The sequence below is a fragment of the Patagioenas fasciata genome, chromosome 14 (assembly GCF_037038585.1).
Source record: "Patagioenas fasciata isolate bPatFas1 chromosome 14, bPatFas1.hap1, whole genome shotgun sequence".
NCBI lineage: Eukaryota > Metazoa > Chordata > Aves > Columbiformes > Columbidae > Patagioenas > Patagioenas fasciata.
This window is the reverse complement of record NC_092533.1, coordinates 6,718,106-6,737,275: the sequence shown is the minus strand read 5'-3', so window position 1 is coordinate 6,737,275 and position 19,170 is coordinate 6,718,106. Positions and strand designations below refer to the sequence as shown.

Below are 19,170 nucleotides of genomic sequence, written 5' to 3'. Positions count from 1 at the left end.
TTTACATACGTGGCAGTTTAAACCCTGGGTTTGAGCCAAAGCAAAAAGCAGCCTGCTGTAGTGATGCAGTCACATCTGGAAACAGCCCCTGAACAGGCTGGTGAGCCCTGGGTGGGTGGGAGCAAGGGGTCCTCACCGTCCTCCTGCCTGCTCGGGGTTACCCTGGACAGGAAAGGAGCGCTAATTCCTAATTTGCTTTGCACATGGTGGGGACAGCTGGGTCCTGTGTCTTGTGCAGGGCACGCTGCCAGGCCCGGGTGTGTGTTCTCAGCCCTGGGATGGACAAGAGTCACAAGGAGAAGGAAACAAGAGCCTGGAGCAACTGGTTTACTGCTCAATTTCAGCAGCTTTAAGAGGCTCCGTAAATGACTGGGAGCTTGCAGAGGAAGTCCTGAAAAGTCCTCTCCACACTTATAAGGCTTAGTGGAACTATCAAAGAGATATTGGAGTCAGGCTGCCAGGGAGAAAACGGGACCTCACACATGCGTTGAAGGTTGTCTTATGCCATCTGGGGCACCGGTGCAGCAGGAGGTGGCCCAAGTGGCCTCATCAGCCCCAGGGTCCAGCTCGGGCTCTCCAACCACATGGCAGCAAGGTGGTTTGTGCAAAGCTCATGCTCCTGGCACTTGGTCCCAGCTCAAGTGACCACACAAACTCCAGTGGAAACAGGACAAGACCCCTCAAGGCTTGAACTCAGTTTACAGCAAAGCCAAGAGGTTTGCAGGGCTGGGGTTTGAACTCCAGCTAACCCCAGTTCAAAATCCAAATTTCTTCATCCCATCTTAAGCCTGGTTGGGCAGATCTGGGCTGGCACAGTTGAGAAAACCCTGGTGCTCTTCAAGAGGAGAAATATTGTGCTGCAGAAAAAGGAGAGAATCAGGAGTGAGCAGCTTGGGGGAAGCAACACAAGTGGGATTAATAATCCTGCTGTCTCCTGCTCACAAATCTGTCAGTCTAAGGAGCGTTGTCTTCTCTTTGCTCTGGGAGGGATTCTCTAATGAGTTTTTCTGGAGAGGATGTTTCTGCATTAATCGCTGGTGGACACTGCTGTGAAACAACAAACCAAAAGTGCATACAAATAAACAGGATGCCCTGGAATCACTGCAGGAATGTCACTTACTAAGTGTTCATCACAGGCTGTGTGGCTGAGCCTGGGGTTCCTCACAGGCACAAGGCAGTGGGAGGAAAAGCAACAAGGTGGGAATCCAGCACCCAACTCAAAAAAAGGCAAGTGAGACAAGTAGCTACAGATCAGACAAGAATCTTCTGATCCCAGGAATGTCACAGCTCACCTGCTATCTGAGAGTCTGTCAGCAGGTCCTGCAGGAGGATTTATTGGATTTTTTTCCCATATCAGAGGCAGAAAGGCTCTGATCTGTACACCTGCACTAAGCAGTTGTTTGGCCACTGGATGCACCGTCTGCATGGGGCAGGATGAACCCAAACTGCCCAGGGAACCTGCCTGAGGGTGATTGTCTTTGTCACATATGGGGCAGGGCCTTCTTCCCTGTAGGATGGGACTGTCCCTCTGTGCTCAGCAGTAAGACTGGTCTAGATGGAGCAGACTGATACCCCCCAAGGTCTCTTTCAGTGCTGGACCCAGAGAGCCTGAGCCTCAGTGTTGTATGGGTGGACTGGAAGTGAGCTGGCTCAATGGGGCAGTGCAGGCAAACAGGGTACAGGCTCTGTCAGAAGCAGATGGAGAAGAAGCAGTGGATGTCATTGCAGGTTTTCAGCTGTAAACCAGAGGTCTGCAGGGCCTGGGGGGGGGGTGGAGGGGGGGAAGAAATGCAGCTGTGCGTGGCTCTATGGTGAGTCATGGCCTGGGAGCAGGCTCGGCTGCTGGGCTGGGAGGCAGGACGTGTTTGCTGGGGGATGGCTTGCTCTTTCTGTGGTGTGCCTGGGGTCTCACAGCTGTCCCCTGGGATCTTTGGTAGGTGGTACTTCCCATGCCCCATGGGAGGTATCTCTCTCTTGCCTCTTTCAAACTGCCCCTGCAATGATTGTCTCACTCGCCTGGAAACGTGTGGGGCTGCAGGCTTGGGAGAAGTGTATCTGTCCTTCCTGAAACCAAACTGAGCCCAAAGATGCAGGAAATAAAAGAAAAATCCCTCATCTTCCTCAGCCATGGTGCAAGCAGGGAGCTCTGTGTGCCGCAGCTGCCCCTATGCTTCTCTGGATGCCTCTCGCGGGCATCAGGTCTGAACATGGCAATTGTGCCTGTCCTCAGCTGCATCCAGAGCGGGTGGCAGATATAACCCCTCTGGCCACAGCCTGCCTGCAGCAGAGACCCCTCAGTGCTGCCCGGAGCCGTCACACCGGGCACCAGCAGGTGGGACAGGTCTTCAGCTGCTTTGAAGCTTCCGTGCACGGTCTGGGCACATCCAGACTGGCTGGGCTTTGTCCCAGGACAGTGCCTCCAATATCTGAAGGACCTCTTTGCCCTTTCTAAATGATTTCTCCCTTGCTGCAAGAGTTTGTTCTGTATTCATCCCGAACATGAGGGTGTTATGTGCCTGAATTACAGTCTGGTGTCTCAGCCCAACTTCACTTTGCTTGAGACCTTGTGTTGTGGATGTGCCTATGACTTGCAGAAAATGGAATAAAGTTTCCAAGGGAGAACTGCAGCAAACACCGCTAACTCAGGGCAGTCCCACCTTGCTCCTGGTGTTTACCTAAGGTGCACTTTTGAGTCCTCTTGGGCCTGATAGATGCGGCTTGGCAGCTTTTGAAGGCTATGAATAGAGCTCCTTGAGGAAATAAACAAGAATCCACCTTCAAGCCCCTGGGACTTGCGGGGAGAAGGAAGCTCCTGGGCTGCAGTGGCAGTTCTTTTGCATGGATGACCGCAGCCTAAAAGTCTCTCCTGAAAGGCAGCCTTGATGGAAGTACCCAGGTGAAGCTGTGCCAGCTCCAGGACATCCAAATGCCATCTGGAAAGCAGTAGCAAAAACCACAGTCCAGGAAAAGACCCAGAAGGCAAATGCCAGGGTTCACAAGGCTTTCTGGGGCTAGCTACCTCTGGTTTTTTTGAGTCATGAGGATGAGGTCCTCTTAGAAAAGCTTACTTGTCAGGTGAGTTGGATGCATAGTTCACAATCACTGATAACCACCCTCCTTTCAATATAATTTATTCAGCTCAACCTTATATCTTGGGAGTGAGAGCAGCAGTTTTCCTGGGCCATGTTTTTGCTGGGAGTCCCTTGCTGATTTGCTTGGAGCCTATTTAGACAGCTCCCCTGCCAGGGTGTGATGCTGTGGGCAGACTGGTGAGTGTCCCATGGGGCTGCGTGGGGAAGGGGCAGAACTGCCATGGATCAGGATCACGGCCAAGGAAAAGCAGGCAGCAGGGCTTGGTGTTGTCCCCAGCACAATTTGCTGTCTGTGGGAGCATGGGAGCTGAGAATGTGGGCTGTAAATGATGTCTGCCTTCGCTCCAGGCTTGTGCACAGCTGGAGGTGAGGAGAGGGATGGTCTTGGGGAGGGCAAGGCACACTGGTGACAGGGAGGCTGGGCTGCTCATTAAATTAAACTCTGGAAAGTTTAGCAGTTCCCTGTGGAGCCTGAAGAACAGGACTTTATTGTCTTCCTATTAACCATCCTTGCTGGCAAAACTCTGTCAAAATATCCCCCTCCTGGCCAGCCCTGTCCCGCAGTGATTCAGTCTGTGTATGGCTCGGTGCTCCCAGCACCGTCCCCTGTCAGCTGTACAGCCCGGCTGTCCTGCTGTTGCATAAGCCAAAACCCACAGCTTTGTGCCATGCAGAGGGATCCCAAGAAGCCACATCCTCTCTAGCACCTCTCACAGATGAGCTATTACAGCATTCCTGGGTGGGAATCGGATCGTGCTGGAGCAACAGGGGGTACCTGGTGTGCTCAGGCCACCCCCAACTGATCCTGTACATATCCACCCTGAGAATCCACATTTTTCAATCTATTGCTCTGATGTGTTCTGCTTGAGCTGAACTCCCTTCAGAACAAGCCCTGGCTTGAGATGTACCAGGTGAACGAGCCAGGCTGCTGGATGCAGGAGGCTCTGTAAACAGGGTGTCCCTTAAAGGAGATAAAATAGGATTGATTTTTGGCAACATGCATTTAGGGGGATCCCACATAGAGGAAAAAGCGAGTCACAAGCGAGGTCAGAAGCAAGCCAAGAAGATACAGAGGAGACAGTAGCAAATGATTTTTGACAGCAAGGCTTTGGAGCAGGATGTCTTGGGAGACTAAGCCACCCCTGCTGTGCAGCAGCCTCGTGAAGGGCTATTGGGAGAGGGGAGGTCAGGCTGGTAGGGGCAGCGCTGACAACTGCTCGAGGATTTTAGCATCTCATGGTGCTGTGATTTACAAACACAGCCCGTCCAGGCCAACACCAAGGGTGAAAGCGCTGACCTCCCTGCCGTGTCTGCTTGCTGGCTTCTCCAGGTCGTCTCCAAATGCGCTTCTGGGCTTCCCTGCCCAGACTGGATTTTAACCTGGGGTGTTCAAGTCACTTAAAATCTTCCTACATTGAGCAATTCAGATCTTTCTGGCCATGCATGAATATTCAGTGAAGGAATAATTTGTTTCACCTGTCTGGAGTTTGATGGAATTTCATTGATCAGGAGGTAAAAGAAACCCAAGAGGACACAACCCCTTTAGCTGGATGAAAACACAGCTGCCATATGAGGACATATGTAGAAAACATCTTGTCCGTCATTGCCTCAGTGTGATGAGTTCTGGGGATCTCAATTTAGCCCTGAAACATGTTTACTTCCCTTCAGAAACCACCATCCTGTTTGGCCAGGGTTTGGCAGGAGCTGGCGCTGCGGGCAGGAATAGCTGGGCTTTGGGGAGGCTTGGAGCTGATGCTGCACCACGTCTGTGGGCTTGGGGCAAGGTGGGATGTGGTCAGCCCCAAAATAGCGGGGTCATGCGGGGTTCTGAGCGAGAGCTGTGACTTTCCATCCCGTGCCTGGCCCAGAGTTGGGTCCTTCCCTTGGGACATTCTGCTAAAATTAGCATTTCCCCATGCTGTATGCCCTGTTTCTGTTATCAGCAGCTGTTTATGGAGATGGAGGGAACAGAACTACAGTTTAAAAAAACATCAGATTTGGAGAACTCCCTTTAAAGCTTCTCTTTTATGGGAAAAACTGATGGAAAATATTCTTGCCTGAAATCGAGCTCTGTGGAGAGATCCCTGCACTCTTTTCTCTGTGACTGCTAATGAACATTAATTGTATCAAGTATCTGCAAAGAGTAACCAGAAAATTGCAGAGGTGAGACATGAGCATTGGTGTTGTCACCTCCCCCAGCCCCTTAATTTCAGACTTGACAAAAGGTGCCCGGCGCATCCTCCCTCCTGCGCTGACCTGCCCACGCCATCCTGCGGAGCGAGCTCGCCCAGGATTGATTAACGGGATTAATTGAGTGGATTCTTAATGCATGAATCTTCGAACAAAATTCTGTTATTTTCTTGGGAGGAAAAGGTGGAAATTGGGAAATTAGTGAAACACCAGCTTTCTTGACAAGTGGGATGGTGCAGGGAATTGTCTGGGCCTCTCTGGAGATAACCAGCTGCAAAACAGGAGAGAGCACACTGCGCTTTGGGATTATGGATGGGCAGCTGGCACCACACCTTTGTGGGAATGTTCACCTGTTTCCTTCGATATTGTGCACAGAGGCTGATGCAGCTGTGAACACCAAGGGCATCTCTGCAGCGAGCGAGGGAGCTTGGTTCCCATTGTGCCCAAGGGCTGCTTTCCTGCTCCTCTCCCCCGGTTAACTCTGGAGAGTGAAGGTCCTCGCTGCCAGAGGTGTGCCTGGGCTGACGCCGATGCCATCGCACTCAAGGTTGGTGCCCCCACCCCCCGCTGTTCTGTCTTCGAGGAATTAAAAATAGTGAATGCTATCGAGAGAATCTATGCTGCTTCTGGATGGAACGGGAGTTGCAAAGGCTGGATAGGAAGAGACATCTCTTTCTCTGTCCCCTCCCCAAATCCCTTCGTGTTCAACCTTTTCCAGAAAGTGCATCCCTCCCCTGGGCTTTGCTAGAGTTCTGTGGAAGAAGGGAAGGACTGAACTAATGGGTGACAAGATTTCCTCTCCTGGCCCCTTTTTCCCACCTACCTGGAGGGTGGTCCCAGGCTGACATACTGGGGAGTGGGTTTCAGCCGCTTGCCCCCAGCCCAGGAGCAAATGCTGCTCTGCAAACCTGCGAGGGCTCGTTTCAGCGTGGGACAGGGACACTGTCCCTCTCCTCTCCCCCACACGCTGTGGGACTGAGCTCCTGCCCGGCTGGGGACAGAGAGATGATGCCAGGCGTGGGGAGCAGCGCCTGGCTTTCATTTTCATGCACACACATACAAAGAAGGTTGGTTTTCTGGCAAAAACTGGCAGATCCTCTGTTATGTTTGTAAATCTGGAAATAACAGCTGGAGTTTTTCTGTGTTATCCCACTCCAGGGGTGAATTTTAAAACCCTCCTGCACTGGGTTGCATTGGGTTGGGTCTATTGTTTCCCATGGCAAAGAGTGGTTTGTGTCCAGCTCCCCTTGCCTCAAAGTGGCTCTTCCAGCATCTATCCCAAGTGAAGCTCCTGCTGTTTGTCGGAGCGCTGGGTGGCTCGTGGGGAAATTTTGTTGGCTTCTTGCTGAGCTGGTTGGCGTTCAGCTGGGCACCCCCTGCTTCACCAGCATGCTGAGATGCTGTCTAGATGAGCTGTGGACAGATGGGCTCTGCCAGGGCGGAGGGAACCAAGTGGACAGCAGGAGGGACTTGGAGACACTCAGCTGAGGTGGTTAGTGAGGTACAGGGGCCTCACCTTTCCGATTTTCCTCTGGACACACCAGGAATTGTCGCCAGCAGGTTCATGGTGGAGGTGGCCCTGGGTGGCCAGTGCTAGTGGCAAAGGATGGTGACTCTTACCTGGGGCTACAAGTCCCTGTCTTCAGCACATGGACCCTTGGTGAGGAGCCAACAGTGCAGAGCCTTTAAAGAGTCAGAGCTAGCCTCTTGGCTTCCTATGCTATTGCTTTCACTATACTTTGATATATTTTGACCTCAGGGCAGGGCAAGCTTGGAGGTCTGCTCCTGAAACTGGAAAGCTAAAAGTCCCCCAGCAGTTGTAAAGCCAGCTGGGAGAGCTCTGAATGTGCCACATCTCTGCTTTTTTGGCTTCTCCCCTGTCAAAGGACAGGCTGAATTAAGAAAGCAAATGCAGAGGAAACTGTGGAGAAATAAGAGCAGCACTGTGAGTCAAGAACGCTCTGGACTCAGTCCTGTCCTGGTTGCCCTGGAAATTGGATCGTTCCCCCTGAGCTGCCTGCTTCGCTGGCTGCTCCTGGGAGGGCACAAACATTTAGTGCTGCTAAGAGGCAAGGGAAGCAGGGGAGGGAAAAATAAAGATGTAAATACTGGCACTGGGATTTTCTCCATTGAAGGGATACCCGAAGTTCTTTGCCCCATGTCTTTGCAGGCATGATGTGAAGAACGAGCCCCCACCAGCTCAGCTGGGACACAAAGGCAAGGCAAAAGCCAAAGGACTGTAGAATCTTTGTAGTTCAGCAGCAAGAGCCTGCAGTGCGGCTCCTCTGCCAAGCCTGGGAGGTCCAGCCCCAGGGACACCAGGACTGGTCCCTACAATACCGTCCGGAGCAGGCAGCACCCCCAGCACCCCCCCACTGAGCCCTGTCTGCCCTTGAGACAGCCCCATGTCCCACGCAGACTTCTGATGCAATGGTGGGATCACCCTGACAATAGCTGTGTGGGTTGGGTTTTTATAAAGCTGTGCACAACAGATTAAGCCAACGGCCCTGTTGTGATTGCTGGGCATTGTGCTCTGTGCTGACGCTGTCTTCTGTGGGCCAAGCTCTGCCTATGGCTGAGCAGGAGCTTCAGGGGGGAGTGAATTTGGTTCATCTGAAATGGGGGAGGAGGGTGGATTCCTGCTGCATTTATTCACAAAGGAATGAGCTGCATTAGTTTTGACATTTAGATAGATGATCCTGCCCTGGGAATTTCATACCAGGTGGGAACCGTGGAGAATTCTGAAATGCTGCAGCATCTTGCTTCTGGCTGTGTCCTGCCCCAGTGAGACCAGAGCAACGCGCTGGCCTGGACTGGTGAGGAGGAAACTTGAACCCAGTTCCATAGCACCCAGCAGTCTTCAGGGAGGTCCTCAGGAACAGGCATGATGAGCAGAGGGACAATAGCAGGAAGGGCCAGGCTGAAGGCTCCTGCCTGCACAGACCAGTTTCCCTTGTTCCTTCCAGGTGACTTGGGACAGGTCCATGTAGTAGAACAGTCACAGAACAGATCTGCTCTCCCCAGAGCAGGCAGGGACTTTATATCGTGTCCTGTGTATCCCACAGCCCCTCTGAGTGAGCTCCTCACCCATGAGATCTGGCTCCGTACCTGCTCCCCATCACTGCCCCAAAATGCCACCGCCTGCAGCAGCTGTGGGCCTGTGAACCTCAGCTCTCCAGAGCCCAGTAAATTAAACCTCAGTCCAGAAGGGGCTCGGGCTGTCTTTTGCAAACAGAGCCAGCACAAAAGCTGCCTTTCTCCCTCTCGTTTGACTTTGTTTTCCCTCCCTCCTCATGTGCTTTTAGCCAAATGGTTGAATAGCTTCAGTATATACTGCGGGAGGCTAAAGCCAAAGGCTGGAGGATGCAGAACAGCAGTGCCCTGTGGCCACTGCCTTCCGGAGGGGCTGGGAACTGTTTGCTACCCTCGCTCTGTAATCCAGTCTTGATCGCCGTGCTGAACCCTTGTAGAAAGCAGCTCCAAAAGAAAATATTTGTGCTCTGGCTAGCACACATGTGCACACGTCCTGGTTGTGAAGTCCTTTATTAAGCTTGCTTTTTGTTTGTTTTTAATTTTTTTTTCTATTTATGCTGCCACAGTGTTGGAGGGGGAGTCTGTCAGGTCCCCGTGTGTTTTGCTGTTTTGGAAAATGCGATGTGGAAAGATGCCTGTGGTGGTCCCACAGAGAATCTCTGTGTATCAACAGGGGAGTGCGAACCAGCGAGAGCCTTTGGGGTTGCTCTGTACATCAGCGCAGCAATCATCGGGGCAGCTCGGTGCATCACACGTTACAGAGTGGCCTCAACACGACAACAACGAAGACTGGATCTTTGTAGACTTTATTGAAAAGATGCAAGACCAGCACATTTAGTTCAGAATGACCACCAAGCTTTTTTCAGCGAGCCTGAGAGCTTGAGTCCCTCCAAGGAACCATGTTATCCACCTGTTTCACCACGCTTTGCCTCCATCAGCGGAGATGTACAAGCACTTAGGGTGATGCTCTTGATGCCCAGCCCAGTGCAATGGGGACCTCCAGGTCCAGCTACATGGCTGTAGCTCAAAGAACAGCTGGTCAGGGCAACATTGCAGATGGGAGCCTTGTCCCCAAGAGCTTGGGGGTCTGACCCTGCCAGTAAGTCACATATCAGGCTGATCATCTCCAGCTCTGCCGCTGCTGTACCTGGGCTGGGAGCAGGCAGGCAGGTGAAGGAGCCAGCCTAAGGCAGATTGTTTCTTACAGCAAACATTTAAAAGCAGAATAAGACTAATAACCCCCATCTTTCGATAATGAATCCCCTGCGTTAACAGTCTTAACACCCAGACACCACACGCCCGTGGAATTCCTGAGATTGTTGCAAACTGAACCCTTCATTCCCACCCTGAAATTTCACAATTTACCTCTCCAAGCAATCAGGGATCACCATTTGCAGGCACCGAGGGGGATCTCCCATCCCTTGTCTGCTTTCTGCAGCCTGCGGTGCTATTTTGGAAATTCTCTCATTTACTGGGTGGTTCAACTGAGTACAACTGCTCCTTTGGGTAAAATCATCCCCTGCCAGTCATCTGGTAATTAGAAAGCAGCGAAAAGCCAGTGGTGCTTAATGCAGCTCGGGGATAACCACGGCAGCTTTTTCATTTGTGGATAAAGGACTGGGCTTTGGAGGCTGTAGACTTTTCCACTGAAATCAGATTTTGGTTTAAAAAGCGGGGAAATGTAACACTGGGTGAAAAACAACACCCAGACACACAGCGCTACAAGAAGGGTAATGCTGCAAAAGTGATGAGGTGGGTGAGAAAAAGCAAATGCCTTCAGTTGGAAACACCACGGGGGGAAAGGCAAAGATCATTTTGAAGCAGAGAAACGAAAGAACTTTTAAAGCTGGGCCATCTGGGTTTGCCCAGTTCTTATTGGTGCTGCAGTTAGAGGCAGTTCATGGATGCTCACAGTTCAGCTGGAGCTGGGCTGAGAACCTCCTGAAGAAACCAAAGGTGAAATCCCACTGCTGGGAGGACATTTTCATGGATGGCAATGCAGGGAATTGCATCTCACCAGCCACCTCGTCCTGCAGCTGGGAGGGCTGACATATCCCTCTTCCAGCAGTGTCAGGGTGTCTGGGGTGCAGGAAAGCTATTTTTCCAAGTGCCACCCTTTCCTGTTTGCATTGCAAACTGAGCATTTCCTTGTCTGAAAATGGCCTCACGGCCTCAGTGTCTGGCCTTTGTTTCCTGTGGAAATTATTGTAATCGCATTATCTCTGCAGGCTTGTTGGGGTGTCTCTCCATGATGTTCAGCCTGGGGGCCAATTTCAGCCCAAGCTGATGACTGGAGATTTTGAAGGTCTTGAAGTTGGGCAGTGGTGGATCAAAGAGATGCTGCTGAGGTGCTGTCTTATTCTTTTAGACACTATAAAAGAGTTGTTTTTTCTCCCAGAGCTCTTCCATAAGCATCTCAGAGAGCCACTCTGCAGGTCTGCTGCTGTGTCCAGACTTGACCATCCTTCCTTAACTCCCCAGCCCAGCTGCCATGAGCCCAAACTCAGGCCACACACCAAATCAAGGGCTGTCACAGGGTGTCATTACTCAGCTCTGGCTGTGTGTTGGTGGGAGAGGTGGCCTTTTGTGAGGGACCCTGCGCTCCTGGAGGAGCGCTGGGGCAGAGCCTCCTGCTCTCGCTGTCCTGGAGGCAGGACCAGCGGGTCATCTCCCCCAAACACCTTATCTTATCCCAAGGAAAGTAAAGCAGGCAGAAAGAGAGCTTTCTGCAGATTGTCTGGTCTGGTTGAAATGTCCTGTTCCGCCGATAAGCCTGTGAAGTTGGTGAGGGAGCACAGTGCTGTCCTGCTGGACTTTTGGTGGAGAAAACAAGCAGCAGCTTGGGCACCATCCTCCAGCCCTGCTCTAACAGGCACCATCCTCATTCTTTGGTATTTTCATTGAATGTGCATGGAATGCTAGGGTTAGCGACCATCACAGCGCTTCACTCTCAGCTGGAGGAGGAACCCTCGCAGCTCCCTTCCCTTCTCCATAGGGCCAGGGTGAGGACGAGGGATGGGGTGAGGAAGAGGGATGCGATGGGAGGGTCTGAGCACTGAGGCCACTGAAAGAAAACTGAAGCTGGGCTCACAGGAGCCCTGGGTGCTTTCCCAGCTGCTCATTCCCATCAGCATCCTCAGGGTATGGCACCAGCAGCGGTCTATGCAGACATGTCATCCTTCTGTCCCCTCTGCTCTGGGACACTGAGTGAGGAGCAGCACATCAAATGCCATGAGCCATCAGGTATGAAAGCCCACAAACGCTGCACACACAATCTCTAATGGAAATTAAATGGCAGGGATACTTCAGCAAAGCGTCTGTGGCGAGTGTCTGCCATGCTGTGCCCACAGGGAAGTTCTAGGGGCTATAAATGACACAGGGTTGTCACTAGGAACTAATGGCAGCATGGAGCACGGCACCCTAACGCAATGATTGCCTGCTGTGGGGGACAGTTAGAGACATTTATTAAAGCCCAGGGCAGGGACCAGGAGAGGAAGGGTTCGCATCACTGCTCCGGTGGATGGAGACCAGCTCCGGGCAGGCTCTGTGAAGGGTGGCTCCTCTCTCCTCTGGACAGCGTGTATTCCCACCACACTCTGCAGCCAGCGTGGGGTGACCACAGCTCATCACTGCAGCCAAGTTCCACCCAAAGCTGCAATGTCATTTTTTTGCAGCTGGCAGGACCTCATAGCAATGTCCAGCCCCTCCATCCACGCTGAATGGCGGAGGGGAGGTCTGGGAGGCTGCAGCCCTGCAGATGGGTGCTGAAACTTCAGGTATCTGCACGAACCTCCTGGCTGGCTGTGGGTAGAAACCTTTCTGTGTCTGGCTCAGAGATAAGCGGGCTTTAACCAGAACAGGCTTCAGCAGAGCAGGGAGAGGAGAGCAGAGCAGCCCGGGGAGAGCATAAGCTGCAGCCCAGACATCAAGGACGAGCAGCCTGGTTTACAGCAAGACAGACTGGGAGTTTTTCTCTGTGGGCACAACATTGCTGGTCCCGCCTGCCAGTTTGGCTGAGAGCAAGTGCCACAAGGACTGCTGGCTGCGAGGCCAGCCGTGTCACCATGTGCCATCCAGCTCCACGCCAAAGCCACAGCGCACGTCCTCCCCCCAGCCCACTGCCCCCAGAGCAGAGCCACTGGGCAACCAGGTGCTGGTGGATGCACTGGCCATGCTCGGGAGGAAGTTGATAGTAATAAATAATAACTGACATTGGCAGATACTCAGAGCAGCAAGGATGGGGGGCCAGGCAGAGATTCACTCACTCGCCTGGGACCCCGAAGGCGTCCTGCTGTGCATTTGAGTGCACAGGCACAAGGCAGAAATAGGTTGTGGTTCTGGGCCTTGGCTCTGGAAACTTCCTACCATTGGGAGATTTTAAAGCAAAAAAACAATGCAGTGATGTTAGACTTTTATCCTTTAGCTTCCCTTAAACTAAAAAGTTACTAACAGTTATTAACAGTGTCTCCAGCTCCTGCAAGTGCGTCTACAGCAATTAAGATCAACGGTAAAGAAGGACTCCAAGGTATTAAACCTCTCTAGGAAAGAATAAGTTGCAACAATGTCAAAAGTAATCTCAATTTACAAGTGTGAAAAATCTCAGAGTAACCTTTTCCTTCCAACTTTAGCTGGCTTTCCTTTCTGTAGTCACAGGTCACATGTAACTGGTAGGCATGGAAGGTGTCTCCCAGATGAAACAAGAGACAGCAGACTGGGACAGACACACGCAATCCATTCATTGGGCTGAAAGCTGAATTGAATGTACAGGGGCTGGGCAAATCAACAGTGTAGTCTGTAATACTCGTCACTGAGCTGGGAAATAAGAGACCTTGGAGAGAATCCCATATTCCTTCCTCCATCCCTTCCGCATTTCTCATCAGCACAGGGGTTCTCCTCTGTCTGTGGGTGCATGTAGCACTCGGTGATCCTGCCCAGCATCAGGGCCCACAATGCTATTACCTATTTGGTTTACATTTTATAGGTGGGCAGGGAAGAAGTCAAGAGGAAAATTTGCTAGGGGGGCTGATCTGGAATGATTTCTCACATGACGTAGGTCATGCAGTGCCCTAAAAAGCACTGTACTAAACCTATGCTGACTCAATGTTCCCTGTTCCTGCTTGCAATTTTGTTGGCCTTTGAGCTCAATCGTGTTGCTGGGGTCCCATCTAGCTTTAAAGGACACTTGCTTATCCTTGACCTACAGGGGCTATAAGAGTCCCTTCTTCCCACCACCTGCATCCCAAATGGAAAGTGCATCTGTTTTGCAATGGAAAGACATCTGCCAAGACACAGATTCCTTGCATTTAAGCGATGTTCAAGCTCAGTTCTCCTGAGACGTGTCCCTCAGGCAGAGGTTGCAGTCAGCTTCTAAAGATGGGTGCAATTTCCTGGGAGACCTGTCTTGTGTGTAATGTGTAGCTCTCATCCCTTAGAGCCATCTCTTTTACAGAAAAACCACTTAAAGCATACAAAGACACACAAGACACATAGACATGCACTGAAAGACAGAAGCAGCACCTTGATTTACTGTGGGACTAGAAACAGTATATAACCACCTTCTCTACATCTCTCTGCTTTTAAAGCCCAAGATACAGCTGTCTCTTCCTGCCAGCCCCCTGCTTTCCAACAGCTGGCAGGGTAGTAAAGGTCAAATGACAGAGCAAGCTGGGAGATATGCAAAAGTTAAGCCATCTTTTTGCTGAAGTCATGTTTGAGTTCCTGCAAAATAAATAAACAAAGAAATGTATGTTAAAAATACCAAGGCACAGAGGAGATAACGTTATACAAAGATGCCCTCTGCCGGTCACAAGCCAAAGAAACACCATCCACCTGAGCTCTATGCCAGTGATTTGCAACCTCCCTCCCTCCTTTTATAGGTGAACCCCTAAAAATGTTCCCTATGGAGGGAAATGTGGTGTAAAACTTAAATTCAGTGTTTTTTCCAATGACAGATGAACTGTTCTAGCAGGAAACTACTAGCAAGGGCAGCTCAACCACCCGCCTCCTTTGTTTTGGATCTTACGACCCTTGGGTAAGTCAAATAGCTTGAGTTAAAATCCAATAGGAAAACAAAAGTGTCAAGAGAAACATTCCACCAGGTTGGCCACCTGAACTGACTCCCTAGCTGCCTGGATGTAATATAAGGAAAGTGGTGAGATCACAGGGCCAGGGAAAACAGGGACACATACACATTATTTGAGCCTGGCTTTGCTGTAATGGTTAACTTTGCAGGCAGCTGAGACACAGTCCACAAGTCCCTGTAAGTTGAAAACAGCTCTTGTAGTCAATACTATGAGCTGAAAACTATTTGAGGCACTAATCAGTTCAGAGCATGTTACTCTCTCTGTTTTAAATAGCAATGTTATTTGATTAAAGTTATGATTTTAAACAATTTCTAAGAAGCACTGGGAGCTTGCTCAAATGATACAAATTGCAGATTTTAGACCTGTTAAGTCTATTAAAACAATGCAGATCTATTGCACACACACACCCACCAGTATCAGCTCAACTCGTATCAGTATAATTCCTGCTAGTGCAAATCTCTGATTTAATTTACTGACTGGAAATTAAATCACATGAACTGGATTCGGTGCATTTGTGCTGGGTATTTGTGATGATCAAAACATTTTGAAACATTTTAAAACAATGTCATTGGATTAGAATGCTCCACTGACAGAAACAAGCTCTTAAGAGATACAATATAATAATCTTGGACACTAAAACCCAGTGTTTGCAGTGAGTGGGCAGCCCTCTCCTCCCACTTCATTCTTTTACACTGAAAATGAACCCTGTCTGCAAAAACATTTCACAGTCAGGGAAGAGTTCTGTACATGTTCTCCTAGTGCTGCGACTCTAGGAGAATTGAGAGGCTGCAACAATTAGGTTATCTTTGGGACAGATGTCCTGCTGGCCAGGAACTGTGCACCAGGAGCTACACTGAAACACAACATTTCATGTCCATGAGGGTGCTGCTCTTTTTCCATCCTCAAGTTTAGTGGAGGATTAACAGTGATATCAACAGAATCAGATGTTGGAGGTTGTGCCAACAACCAACCCCCTGCATCATGTACCCACAGGGGCCTTTATGTCCCATCGCCCTCCCTGGTATTGTTAGGGGCCACCGCGCTCTCTGATCAGCTGGTGAATGTCTTTGGGATTTATTTTCATGCATGATACGCGCTGGCAACTCTAGGTTCGCCTGGGAATGGCACAGAGACTGTGTTCTACCTCTCCACTACAGCCATGCCAGTGCTTTGCAGAGTAGCTAAGGGGTCCCACACAGAAACTGTGCTGTACGTGGTCCTGCTGCTTCACCAATATGAAGGCTTCAATGAAGCTGGACCTGCAGGTCTTTCCTACTTTGTGCTTCCCAGGAAGCAGCCTGTTTTACTGGGAGAGCTGGAAAAAGCTCAGATCTCTCTCTTCAGCATTTCATACACCTGGTATATACCTAGCCGCCTCACAACAGGCAAGGCTACTGCACAGACTTCTCCCCAAGGTAGGAAGCGTTCTTTCCAGTCTTCTTTAGGGTTTCCAATAAGGTGTCAACGTTGTGCTCTGAGTCAATGCACACCTTCTTGTTGGGCAGGTCAATATCAAACTGGACACCTACAAAGGAAAGTGAAATAATTTGGCACAGCTAGAAGCAGCCAAGTGGTGTGAGCACATGGGAAGCTCACCTTCATACATTTGTGCTCCCAAGGCCACCAGACAAATTTGTGTGTGCCTGCTGCCAGCAGAGTCTGATGCCACCACCAGCCAGCACAACCAAACTGGCGTCCTGCCAGCAGTGGTGTGCAGGAAGCCAGATCTATAGAGCTGCACCAGGCACCACAGCTTCTCAACTGCTTTTGTTTGCTCACACCACCTTGGATCAACACAATCACTCATGCAATAACCAGAATGAGTTGGGTTTAAACCAACCACTATAAGCTCCAACTAGCTCAGCGTGTGCTGTGGTTTAGCATGGATAGGGACTAATGAGGGAGTTAGTGCGGGGGTTAGGACAGGGTCAGGACAGGTTTCCTCAGTGGTGATATCAGCTAACAGCAGGAGGAAAAAGGCATTTCCCATGTGGATTTCCCAGTAGTTAATAAGGATGAGCCACTCTCAGCCCAGTGAAAGGAACTGGACATGAAGTGTCTATCCAGCCACATATTTTCAGAAAACTCATAGGTATGTATCAGCTTTGAGAGCTCTGCCACATCATCACATGAGGCTGATATCGGCCAGTGTGTTGAAGAGTGATGGAGGTGCTGACAACCACACACAGAAAAAGTAGGATCACCACAGCCTGATGTGGTGTGGGGTGTGGAAGAAGTTGCAAGACCTTCACCTTGATGACTGAAAGCTCTTCTCATGTGGTGAGGACAGAGGAGCAGGATGACAGGTCTCACAACTGGTGAGTGCAGGCTACATCCTTCTTTCTTGGCAATGCCAGTGTAAAGGAGGCATAGGTTAGAATTTTCCAGGCAGTATTAAAAACAGGCTATGTAGGCAACCACCCAGTGCTCTGCTCAGCAGCTCTTCACTGTGACTGCCGATGACACATCTAGGGAAGCACCACAGATACCCCAGGCCTCCTTGGGAACACCACTCGGCAGGACATCTACCTCCCTGAGTGGGGCTTAAGTGTCGTTTCCAGAGGGTTCAGGATGAGGCCCTGCTGGGTCAGAGATACCTGCAGCCATGGCAGCTCCTCTCTCTCTTGACATTCCTCCAAGGGTCACAAGAGTCCTGCTAACAACCAGAGACTCGTTGCTGACTAAGTGGTAGGCTTGGACCAGAGTGAGGAGCAGAGGTTTCCAACCAGCCGCTTTCAGCTTTCATCCACAGCATTACCCTCGCAAGACAGAGGACCCCAGGGCGGTGACGTCCTCCCTGGAGCTGGTGTTGCTGGTTGTCACACACCCAGCACTGACTCACCTCCCAGCTTGTGCAGGACGCGGGTGACGGCATTGGAGCAGCCTTCACAGGTCATGTCCACAAAGAACTCGTGTTTCTGAAAAGAAGCAGACAAGGAGTCAGGGAAGGTACAGCTAGCAACATACCATGAGCACTCATCCTCCACACTTTTTCCTTGAAGTGGGTTTAAATCCTCCCCAACCAAAAGGTCCATACATGCCACTACAGGATCCTCAGCAAAACCAAGAGCTCTTAGTGCTGCTCCCTATGGTGCCCTTGTGCTGTCCCTCACAGCATAACCCCAGGGGTCTTTGGGGACTGCCTGGCCCCTGCTCAGAGCAGGACCACTGTCAGCGCGGGTGGTTGGACTCTGCTGGACTCCCTCCACTTGCCTCCATTCTGACTTAGTCTGCAAGGTTTCTGGTGCTTGCCCATCCTGTTCTTCGTGTGTCTACAAAGCCTCTAGTTCCCAACATAATACACTCATAAAAATAGCAACAAAACAAAAAATTAAGGAACATTAGTGCTGTTTTTTTCATTCCATCCCTCCACTGGGGCCTCGGTGTTCTCTTCATACTTGTGAGAGATACCGGGTCAACATCATGTGCTTGCCTGTAACACTAAGCATCGCGTTTAACCTTTAGCACCAGATGGATCCTAATTTCCTTTTCTTGCACATGCTTTTTACTTTCCTTAAAAAAGAAAAGATGTTTGTTTATTTACTTGTTTGCTACTTGCAGCCGATTATTTTTTTCAGAACGACCTTTGCCCCCCCTGCCCAGTGAAAGCCTCACTGGCACAATTCACCCTGGAGTTTGGGAGCGGCTTGTTGCCCATAGGATTTTCCAGAATAATTATACCTTTTCTGATTTTTATTTCACAAATGCCCTGCGTGCTCTGGGGGCTGGTGTGCGGGAAGGCGGCCGCAGCATGGGGCCGGAGGGGTCCCAGCGCAGGGTCCCGCATCCCGGGCCGTCCTGTGCGCCCAAGCCCCGCTGGCTGGGGGGCCTCCGCCGTCTGCTCCCGGTACGGGCAGCGCCCTCCTGCCCCACCGCCTCCCCCGGCCCCACACACACCTCTCCCCGTCCCCGGCCTGCCGCGATGGCCGACCCAGCCGGGCCCAGGCGCTGTCCAGGGCCGGCCGATGGCCGCGATGGGCCGCCCCCGCCCGCGCCCCTCCGGCCCGGCACTCACCGGCATGGCGGAGCGTGGCGGCGGCTCCCGGCTCTCGGCGCGGCGCGGAGGAAGGGGCGGGACGCACCCGGCTCCTGAGCGCCGGCCCCGCACAGCGCCCCCGGGGCCGCGGAGAGCCCGGCGGCCCCGCACCGGCCCCAGCCCCGGGGAACCGGGCCTGCCCCTTCCCGCACACCAGGGCAGCGGCGGGGCGCACCACGGCCCCTCTCGGTAACCTCACACGGGCGGAACCACGCCGGCCGCCTTCATCTCTCACCCCGCAGCTCCAGCCAAGACGGGGTTTCAGGTTTTGCAAAGCCACCCGTGGGCTCACCGGGGTGAGCTGCAGAGAAGCCCGGGCAGGGCAGCAAGGTTTCAGCACACCGGGAGTTTGGGAGCTGGTGGCTTCTGTTTGCACCGACATGAATTGGCGTCAGCCATGGGATGCGGGTGTTCAGACACTCTGGCCTGTTCTTCCTACTGGCCAAACTGCTTTTAGTAGCCTTTTAGGGATGATGATTTAATTTTTAGGAGAATTTTCTTGCTGAAATGCGGCCCCACTTCTCACGGTTGTGTTTCTCTTCCCATTCTTCTGATACTAAAATGCCGCCAGTCCTTGTGAGGAGATGCAGTGGGGCTGTGGCTGGACCTGTGCCTCTGGGTGAGGATGAAGCCCGAGGTGGGAGGAGGGCTGAGGCCATTGTAAGGCGTGAGATGCCAGAAAGGGTTAAGGAGAAAGTGGTGGATGGTTTGTACCTGGTGTGGATCCCCAACTGCT

General features: G+C 51.6%; 1 protein-coding gene across 2 annotated transcripts; it reads right to left on the bottom strand.

The window, feature by feature from the left end:
- Window positions 1–13,808: 13,808 nt before the first annotated feature.
- On the bottom strand, window positions 13,809–19,170 carry ATOX1 (antioxidant 1 copper chaperone). 2 transcript variants are annotated; one of them, XM_065849193.2, is made up of 4 exons: window positions 18,414–18,569; window positions 17,241–17,316; window positions 15,766–15,923; window positions 13,809–14,033 (listed from the first exon to the last, which is right to left on the bottom strand). In XM_065849193.2, exons 1-3 carry the CDS (start codon window positions 18,417–18,419, stop codon window positions 15,790–15,792), a joined length of 216 nt encoding a protein of 71 aa, XP_065705265.1. In that variant the 5' UTR covers window positions 18,420–18,569; the 3' UTR covers window positions 13,809–14,033; window positions 15,766–15,789. The 2 variants fall into 2 exon arrangements, 1 of the variants encoding a protein (XP_065705265.1); XR_011741369.1 differs by lacking the exon at window positions 13,809–14,033 and having other exon boundaries at window positions 15,873–15,923; window positions 18,296–19,170.